The following is a 10,779-nucleotide window of genomic DNA, read 5'->3' on the forward strand; positions in this document are numbered from 1 at the left end:
ATACCATGTGCTCCAAATTTTCACTTCTGAAGTTTTGATGCAGCTAAAAAATTGCTAGTGCTTTCTTGTGAGGATAAATTCTGGGAATACTTTTTGGTTCTTGTTTTACTTTTTTGACTAGAAGTAGAATCACCTAGAAATTAATCAAAGGCTGGAAGACAATTTAATGGAAGCACTCCCAAAATAAAATTTTAAAACAGTGAGATATTTGATAATATCATTGCATGTTTTTAAGATATCATTTTTGTGTATCTCTTCATTAGGATGTTTTGGCAGGGGCTAGGAAAAGGTGTGCCAAAATGCAGTACAAGATGATGGTGTCAGAGTTCAGATTTCCTAACAAATCAAGTATCCATCTGTATGCTAGCTGCAAAATTCTGACATAGCCTGTTCTCTGTCCAGGTCATTTCTAGCTCATATTTGCAAGACTACAAAAGTCAGATCAGCAACAAAACTTGCCCAAAGGGAATCAGTCTTGTAAAGTTTTATGGCGGATTCAAAAGTCAAGCTGTTCTGAGAGTTCTGTTATAAAACACTGTTGAGTTGCCTATTAATCAGATTTTATGTGCTCAGTACAGAAGATATAAAAGAGAGGAGCAATTCCTTCCCAGAACTCAGTATAGAAATCCCTCAGTCAAACTGTCTGTAAGACCTATGAGAAAGATAAATAAAAGCTGATTGCTCTCAGACCTTATTTTGCTTGTTTATAGCTTAAAAATAATATTCCTTTTGCTAACAATATGTTACTGTAACCAATGGATGAAAATAGTTAAGACTGTCATTGTTTCTAACTGAGAAAATATGTAGTTAGACATAAATAGCCCAGGTAGCCTGCTTCACTCTCCCCTGGCAAACCCAGAAAGATTTTCATTGTTACATCATCAGAAGTTGCTGTATGCGTGCAAGAGGTTACAGAGCTTTCAGAGACTGCATTCTGAACTGGAATAACCAATCTAAAATAAACCACTGAAATTTAAAACTTTCATTCTAGAAATCCATGTTTGTTCAGCAGACATATCAAAGTTTATCTTCTTGACAAGTACAAGGGCTAGTTTGAAGTAATGTCATGCTATTATTTCAGTAAGAAAGTTATTGAAAGGTGTAATGGTGCTGCACACTTCAGAGGACCCGTGAAAAGCTGTTTTAATTACCCACAGTTCTGGAGCTGTGGCAGTAACTCTTATCCATGTAAGCAAATTTCTCTCATACATCTGAGACACTTGGATTGCAAATTGATTCTGTTCTGAAAGAAAATAGCAATCATTGAGCCAAAAAGTCACATAAATATTTTTACCTGTGCAAAAAGTCAAGGGTAAGAGTATGATTTTGGTGCAGTTATTCCAAATCCATCTTGACAAGGTCCTGGGCAAAATAGCTGACCCAGCTTGTGCAGTGGGTAGTTGCACCAGGTGGTCTCAAGAGGTCTCTTCCAATCTGAATGTACCTGGCTTATTTTCTGCATCTACATATACAATACTTCTCCTATGTGAATATATGCTTAATCCATTTATTATATTTTTATCTGTTTTCATTCCTTTATTTCATTCTTACATTGTCTTATTTTGTTTTCTTCTTTTCAGACTTTATGTCCTTGAAAGTGTCAAATTACCTTTAGTTGCCCACTCTTTGTGTTAGCATATGTTAAAAATGAGACTACAACTTGGGAAGTATCACTCAAAATACTGGTTAATTTGCTCCTAGCACTGGAGCAAGCTCCTAGAAATATAGGTTTAGATTTACTTGAACTTCTGCATTTGAGTGCACCCTGCTGGTTTTCTCTATGGTAGAAAGAGGAAAATTTTCTTATCTAGATATTACCTTCATGTGGTCTGCATCAGTCTGCATCTCGTGGCAAAATGTCTTTTCATAGAACAAACATTCACAGAAAATTGTGGAGTAGCCTATTACTCTCAGTGATGGTTAGTCTAATTTCATATATATTAATGTTCATAAATATTTATATGTTTTCACAAATTTAAAGCATTATGTTTCATAATAATTGAAATCAGATCAGGAATATATGATATGGTCACCAAAGTACTGAGATTGCTGAGTAAAACTGCAGTTACTTTGAGATTTTCTAGGTGTTATAGAAAAAGTTAAAAGGTTTTTTGCTATTATAAGTAGATTTTTTTTCTACTTATAGAAAAATTTTTTTTTAAATTTGCATCTTGCAGGCACAATATATATTTTTACATCAATGTGTATTGGATCTGTTGACAACTAAAGGAAGTAGTCAGCCCTTATGTTTTGTAAATTATTCAGCACTGCAAAAAATGGACTCTCTGGATGCCATGGAAGGTAAGGAGATACAGACTGTGTCAAAATTATTTTTCTACAGCAGGTGCAATGACTTTTCCAGACTAAGAAGCAGCAAAAAATCCTTTGACATGCATTTTTTGCTTTAAAAGTATAAATATCTAGCCTTTTTCTGCTCTTTATTCCCTCTCACAATAATGGTCATTGCTCAAGCTTTCCCCACTTTTTCCATGCAAGAGCTTTTAAATTCAGTGAAGAACAGTTATCTGCCATAAGTTACTATTTGTTTACAAGGTAGTCTAATTTAATATATGTTTCTTCTGCAGGTGATGTGGAGCTTGAATGGGAAGAAACAACCATGTAAATACTAGGAGTAAATATTACAGAAAAGGAGATTTTGAAAATCAAAGTAATATTTTTCTAAGCACAGGGGCCAAAGCGAATTCCCCTATTTTGTTGATTAAAGGAAACACAGATGATTGAGACATCTTTTCTTCTATCAAGGTGCCTTCATAAATAAGTTAAAGTATTTTACTCAGAACACTGAGCAATAATGGTTTGGAGTACTTTTGCACACACTGCACTTCTGGTGTTACATAAATAGTGCATTCACTATGTATTTAAAGTGTATTTGAACACATTCCTTTTTTCCAAACTAACTTTGTAAAAAGAAAAATGAGCCAAATAGGATGTAAAAAATTAATATTTCTATTGAACTTACTTTGGTGTGAATTTGCTGTGTTCTGTATGGTTTTGTTTTAAGTAAAAGCTAAGGTTTCTTTACTCATTCTTGATAGATTGGCTTCAGTGTTGTCAGTTCTTGCAGATTAATTCCTGAACCATCACAATGATCTTTACCTAACTGTATGTTCTTGTGTTTTGAATATTTTTTTTTTTACAAGAGGTAGTACATCAGCTCATGATCCTGAACAGCTGAAGAGTCACCTTCTGACATGGGGAGGATTATTCAGCTTTTACACAGCACACAGTAGCTCTTCAGGGACACTTGGGGCTATTTAAACTATTTTATAATCAGCAGGTTGGGGTTTTTTCAAATACATAATGATGATTGCATATGTTCTGTGCAGAAAAAAGTGGTTTACATTCCTGCTACTTTTTCAAGCAGATAAAACAAAGTAAAACTATTAATCTGTTATCTGTTATAATAAATGCTAGATCGACTTATGTAACAGAATGTTTAGAATTCATTCAATTTTCTTGAATATAACACTATTCAGCATTTTGAAAGGTTGCTCAAAATTTCATATCAATGTATTTTATAACACGGTTGTCAAGTAAAGAGTTTTCGCACTTTCCTCAGATTTGGCAAATCACTGCAGACACTGAAAATTATGGGAGCTAATACCTAGAGATTTAATAAATGAAAAAAATCTTCCACTCCCAATGATGATGATATGATGATTATTGCTATTATTGTAAATAGATCTGAAACAGAAATGAGAGAACCAGGAAGCTTTTATCTGAGAAGAAAAGCAAAAATTAGTAGATTAGGAAGACTAGAGAAATAATGAAACTGTGTGCCCTGGTTTCACATGGAAGTGACAGTATTCAATTGGTATTATTGGGTGAAAGGGTTAATTGCTAAGTTTTTCTCAGGTAAAAAAAATGTATGATCATTCTGAATAACAATGAAGCTGTGACCTTAATATGAGATGCAAAACATAATAGCAAAGAGACTTTGGAACTGCCATCTTATATTGTGTTTAGACAGAAGAAATCAAAGCTGTCTTGTTGAGGCATCAAGCTCAGGGAAGTCAGACAAAACTCTTTAGAGCCCTGAAATTTGTATGTGAGGGGCTGTTCTTATGTGCACACACTCTGAACAGAATAGCCAATGAACAAAAATTTCCATTTCTTCACTGTAGCTTCCAGACAGAAAATACTATGCAGAAGGTAACATGGTACTTTTTCAGAACTAAATGATGGTAGTTTTAGAAACTGGCAAGGATGGCACAGTGCAGACCCTTTTTAATTTTGCAGAAAGTGCCAAATATCTAAAATGAAAATTGAAAGACAGCATTTAAGGAGGTAGAAGTGGGCTACAGAGATATTTGGGCAATCTGTCTTTTAGGAAGATCAACGGTATTGTAAACATCACCTGTCAAGCTAAAAAGAAAACAATGCCTTTTAAAGCTTGGTAGGGGGAGAGAGAGGTGATGTCCACAGCTGTTCAAGTCTCTGGCAAAGCATTCGGTGCAGCTCTAGTTTCATTTGGTTCCTATGAAACATGTGTTCTTCATTTATTATATATGTACTTTAAAGTATTCTGACAAATTGCTTATAGGGACTTACAGATGTTTTTCATGATTTGTGGTTGTACTTGGTAGCAGTACAGGGAGCACTGTGATAAATTGACATTATAGAGTCATAATCTTGTATAGTCTTATATCTACAATGATCTGGAGGAAAATCTAAGCCTTATGCAACTTAGGGATGAACTCCAGAAGTTCTAAATGTGCTTAAGTGTTCTCTGGCTTTAATAAAATACTTAATGGTGAAGATTCTATGCACTCCTTTAGGGGACCTGCCTATGGGTGCACTGTGGGTTACACTGCATTCAGAAACCTGCCTGTCTGACAGAAAACGGGACTCCCCTTTCTCTATGAAAAGTAATTCAAGTACTTTACTGTACAATTTGACTTAAGCAATGATATATGCCACCTTGACGCATTTTGCATTGTCTCCAGGATAAAAGATAATATTCAGCATAAACTGGCCACAGGTACATGGTCAGGGAAAGAAGTATGTCCAAGCAATTCTCTCCAAGTACTGGCTTTTAGTACAAACACAGCAGTAGTTTGAACCTTATTGTGTGTCTGCCAGTGCTTTACAGGGATAGAGGAGCATCCATATATCAAGAAATTCCTCCAGACCTCAGCTCAGTTATGGTGGAACAATTTCTACATAGTCTCTTGTCTTCCATCCCTCCTTCCCTTTTGAAACAACCCTTCCCTATGGCAGTGCCTCTGACAGCACTGCAGAGCTGGAATCAAGCAGAATTTGTCCATTTGCTATTTTAAGAATCTATCTATCTATCTATCTATCTATCTATCTATCTATCTATCTGTCTATCTATATTAAATGACCCATCCATTCATTTTTAATGTCACCACTCAATTTTTACAAATTCTTGGCACTACTAATATAGCAAGAGAGTATTCTGCCAAAATTAGAAATGGAATGAATAAAAATTGGAGAAAAAAATCAGAAATTCTACAGGATTATTGAAATTAGGTCACACTGTATTAAATTATCTGGGAATTTTCCAGAGCCATACATATATATATGTATTTATAGCCAGTTCTGGTGGACATCCTTACGAGAGACTACCCTCAGTGCCCTTAAAATACTGACTTGTTCTGTTCACAAATGTAACAGAAATACAGCAGAACATTAAGTTCATGTTGAATTGAAAGCACTTCTTATACTGTTAAAAGAGTTGATAAAAATAATTATGAGTTCAATTGTAATTTTACTGCATATATGGAGCTATTCAAGGATTTAATTTCTTAACATTATGTGAAAGATTAATAACCTGAATTAATCTGTGTAGTACCATCTATGTATTGCTGAATTATAGAGTATGATCATAAGCAGTTACTAAAAAAAGACAGCAAAGAACAATGAGTCAATCATACTTCATACTAAGGTAGCACGACAGGGAGCTTTCTTGGTTGCACACAGAAATTGAAAAACAACCTAGATGTGGATATGAATTTGCTGAGATTCAGGATACAAACTCCTATGAAGTCTGTGAACAGAGGAGATTTTTTCTGAAAATGTTTTAACAGGAGGTTTAAATATAATTAGAGAAGTACCTGTTTCAGAGGGCTACATATGTGTTAAGCATAACACAAGATCATTGTGTGTCCATGGAAATATCCAGTAAAAATAGATCCAAAATAATTTTTCCTTTAAGACATATGACAAATATTTAATTAGCCACTGGTTTAGAGGATATGCACATGGTAAAAATTAATTCAGGGTTGTTTTATAACTAAGTTATGTGCCCATTCATTGCTGCAATGCATTGAATACAGTAGACTGTAACTGGAAACCCTTGACTCATAGCACTGAACATGTCTTTGTTAGTTTTGATTTTAAGGAAATTAGTCAGAAAATGTGCTGAAAGGTGATGCTCTGTTTCAACCTTTTCTCTGTAACTGTTGTGTCACCACTGTACGGTGTCAAAAAAGCCAATTCCTCCCAACATTGTTCTCCATGTTCTCTTTTCTAATGTTGTGTTTCTTATCTGTATGTGACTATATTAGAAGGAATTGCAAACAGTAATATGGATCATCTGAATTCCAGTACTGCAGGCACAATCTGCAGGTAGTGGTCTTACTGCAAACATTTCCTCCCTCTCTTTCCCATGAGTTGATTTCCAGATGACATCACGAAATATCAGCCATGTTTTTGCTCTGACTCCTGTTCAATACATTTTCTGCCCTTTCCTCTCTGTGGCTATGATTACCAGGCAAGTGCAAAGCTACTTCTGTGGTTCCAGAGCTGAGCTATGTTACCAGTGGCATGTCTGTGCAGCATCAGCTCTGCATACAATTGTAAGGGTAAGCTGATTTCCCATCCAGAGGTTCCTCTTACTGCTAAAATAAATTCTGGTATAAATTTTAGTACTGGTTATTGTTCAGTGTGAGCTGAAAATAGAAGGACGGATTCAGTGTTTGATATTTTGCATGGAGATTTCTTTTCCAAATAACTTTTTCCCAAACAATGCTGAACTAATTACTAATTTTGTTTCTTCTCACAGCTCCTTTATCATGTAGGCCTTTTCTCAGATTCTGTGTAAACAAAACTGAAAATCAATGGCTTTTCACCACTGAGTGTATGACACATTTCATAGATCCCACATCATCAGGCAGCTTGCAATGAAGTTGTGAGTCTGTGTTTCAGTTGAAAGACAACATTTAGAAGGTTTCAGATATATTTGGATCATCTTACTCTGCTTGTTGATTGGTGTTACCAGGGTGATCTTTTTGTAGGATGACAGCTGCACCCAGCTATCTACTGTAATAATGAATAAACTGTTCCAGTACTCCTTACAGTCAGTACTGTGAGAGCTGAGGGAAGTTTTACAAGGATGTTCCCAAAATATTTTGGAGGAGATGGAGTTCTGCATGATATAAAAAGAATACTTGGATACTGGAAACCTAATATGCAGCTAAAGCTGTACCATTCACAGTTGCATTCCGTGAAGCCTGCTGAGCTGGGGGTATGTCCTGAAGCACACAGAGATATTTGGGACAATATAACAACCTGAGTAATGCACAGTGCAGGGAACTCTTGCCATTCATGCAGGAATAAACTTAAATAAGCTTTACCATAAAATGTCCCTGGTTTACTTGGAAAACACAAATGCAGGTAACACCTATTACGACAGCTGGTAATCACAAAGGATGCTTTGTGATTCAACTTAGTAAGAGGAACAAAGGACTCTATTTAGTAAATTCTTTCAGTAATCTTAAATATAGAAACAAATACTTTGACACCACAAGTGTAGAATATGGACAGACAGTATAGACAAGGAAGGAAGACAACATAGACAAGGAAGATTTTCTTCCTCTCATGGCAAATACTTTGACACCACAAGTGTAGAACATGGACAGACAGTATATAGACAAGGAAGATTTTCTTCCTCTCATGGAGGCACAAGCTTAAAACGAATGAAACCTGTATGTCCCTCTCTTCCCCTCAGTCTATCTGCATGTGCTCACCAGTTGGGAGTGAAATAACATTAATTCACTTTTAATTTGATTCCTGTATGGGTAATCCCTTTCTCAGAATCCAGCATAAAGCAGTTGCAGAGCATTCTTTTCACGTATCTGCCTTCTGTTTGGATTCACAATAGCTCCATCTAACTAGTTTTCTTACAGAATTCTACTAATTCTCTGTCAGCATTAGAGAGACAATACACAGAGTGTGAATCTGGTCTTGCATATTGTGCACAGAATTCTCTACTGAGCTGCACTAACACAATGCTGCACTCCATGCCTGGGCAAAGAATTGACCTGAGGAGATTGGATGCCTAGCATGAAATGCTACTCCCTTTGAGAACAAGATAGTTATCTGACAATGCACTGTCCCATTCAGGGAGTCTAGAAAATGTTCTCAAAGCTGTCTGACATTTATATATATGATATATATTTTAATATATATATATATTTATATATTTATATATATATATAAAATATATATATATATTTATATTTATGTATTATCTGAACCTTTCTCTGCTAAGGATGAACAAGAAAATTCAGGTCATTGTCGTCGTTGCCAGCAACCCATCTTTATTGCTTAGGTCACCAAGAAGCAAACCTCTTGTTTAACTGGTATTAATAGTGCTTTTAACTTATAAATACGTGCTCTCTTTTTCATGATTTGCACTTAAAGTGCACTTAAATTTTGACACTTTTCTGTCTTTTGTGTCTTTTTTTTTCCTCTTTCAAAGTGAGGATTTGAAGATATGACTTTTAAATAGTTACAGCTTGTCTTAGGAAAATAGTGAGCTGTCCTGATAAAACAGCCACTAGGAGGATTCTTTGATAATAAAAAATGTTCTATCATAATGGCCAGTTTATTGTAATTCCTAAAAAATACTACACCCTGCAATGTGGCCATTATTGTAAGAAAACATATCTATTAAATATCCTGTACACCAAAAATATGACTGAATGGTTATGAAAGCAGATACATTAATCACTTCTTGATTTTCCCATTCTTTTTGCCCTTCCAGTTCCTATTATCCTATCCTGGCACTCCAAAGCAGGTTCTGGAGACATATCAGGTTGCTGGTTAATGATGATTAATGCATCAGCTATATTAATTCTGTCAAAATTTAATGACACAACATTACCCTTCTGCATGCTGGTGTGCTCTCTCTAAAACCAGAAGGGACCCCTGGCATCACTACCAGTGCCAGCTGGCAGTCAGAAAAAATGGTCCTCAGCTAATATGGGAGAAAATCTGTTCTTAGTTCTAAGTTTTCAAGAACTTTGCATGTCTGAAACAGATCACTTAATTTCTGTATAATAAAAATACCTGTCAAACCTTTTTTCCTAACACTTATGTGTCCTATGTCTTTGTATTTGAAAGTTCTGAGGGAAACCAGTTTCTCCCAAAATGTCTTTGTGCACCTTCTGTCACAACTAAAAATCAAAGTAATAAATTCCTTCTCCATCCCAACCAAACAAATGGCCAAAAAATTGTTAAGGGTCACTGTGGATGGCATCACTGCAACACAGTGCTCGTGCTTTGCTTATCTTTCATCATCCCTTCAGTTTTCTTGCCTTGACAAGGAAAAACTTGTGGTAGGCAGTGGCTCCCAAGATGTGGGGCACTGGCTAAGAGAGATTTTGCATAGAACTAACTTCATCTTTCTGGAGGGATTCCAAATCTGCACTTCAGGAGTACAGCAGCTAATTATCAACCAAAGCATCTTCTTTCTTTTTCAGTGTTTGGGAAAAAATCTCCCAGCTCTATGTCTGGAATACTAGAACAATTACAAAAATTAAAAGAATTAACTGAAGATCACTTTTTCTAGCTTGTGATCATTGTTACGATATATCACATCCACACATTCTTTATTATCTATGCATGCACAAGCAGCTACTCAAGCTCTTGAAACTAAAAGCACATCTAAATCAGTCGTGTCAGGTGGGACCAGCTTGTTTGGTGACCATCAAGTCTTGAATCTACAGAAGTTGATTGATTCTGATTTTAAAAATAAACTTTGGGCTGTCATATTATCTGGTTCTCCAAAACCAGGAAGAAGTGTTGTTAGGTAGACTTTGTGAAACAAAATTTCTCCAACAGCTGAAAGAAGAAGAAAGCTTCTATTGAGATAAAACTAACAAAAAGTGTCAAAATGGACAGCTGGTGTTGATTCCAGAAGGATTTAAAACTTAGACTTGAGCTTGAAAAAAATGTTAATTGAGCTAATATCTGTATGAAAGAACCTTGTACTTAGCAAAAGTACATTGAATGATGTGCTTGAAATATGTGTATTAAAATGCTTAGGAGAAAAAAATACTGCATTAATTAAATACATAAATGCTACATTCCGTTGATATACAGCATTATATTATGTGTCTTGCTTTTTCCTGAGGGAGAAATTCCAAATAAAAGTCAGAGTTTGGGGTTTTGATGAACTTGGCTAAAAGGTTCATCTTTCAAATATGTAAATCTATGAGCAAGACTTTATGATATCATTTCTAAGAGAATACAAATCAAATTAAATTATGTTTTCTATTACAATTTCTATTTTTAAACAAGTCTTGGTAATCTATATATAGGATATTTTCAATCCCATTTAGGAAATCAATACCATATACACTGTAGAAGAAGTATGTACAGTTCTTTCTGGAGAAGGACTGCAAGAATAATTTTAGGCTCTGTATTTCGGCAGAGGCTGGCCTTGTGCTGCACACAGGTCACACACAATTCTAATGGAGTTCCACGCCAAAGACACAGCACATGACTGGC

At 35.4% G+C, this 10,779-nt stretch overlaps 1 protein-coding gene across 4 annotated transcripts in view; it reads left to right on the plus strand.

Moving 5' to 3' along the window:
* The window catches only part of PTPRQ (protein tyrosine phosphatase receptor type Q), a 125,851-nt gene extending 120,989 nt beyond the window's left edge, over positions 1–4,862 (plus strand). For all 4 annotated transcript variants that reach the window (XM_039704215.1, XM_039704216.1, XM_039704218.1 and 1 more), the window contains 2 exons: positions 2,178–2,301; positions 2,586–4,862. In XM_039704215.1, the coding sequence (XP_039560149.1) occupies positions 2,178–2,301; positions 2,586–2,623 (162 nt within the window). In that variant the 3' untranslated portion in view covers positions 2,624–4,862. The remainder of the gene's footprint in view (positions 1–2,177; positions 2,302–2,585) is intronic.
* Positions 4,863–10,779: the final 5,917 nt, after the last annotated feature.

This window comes from Passer montanus, unplaced genomic scaffold, assembly GCF_014805655.1.
Source record: "Passer montanus isolate IOZ18808 unplaced genomic scaffold, ASM1480565v1 scaffold17, whole genome shotgun sequence".
Taxonomy (NCBI): Eukaryota; Metazoa; Chordata; class Aves; order Passeriformes; family Passeridae; genus Passer; species Passer montanus.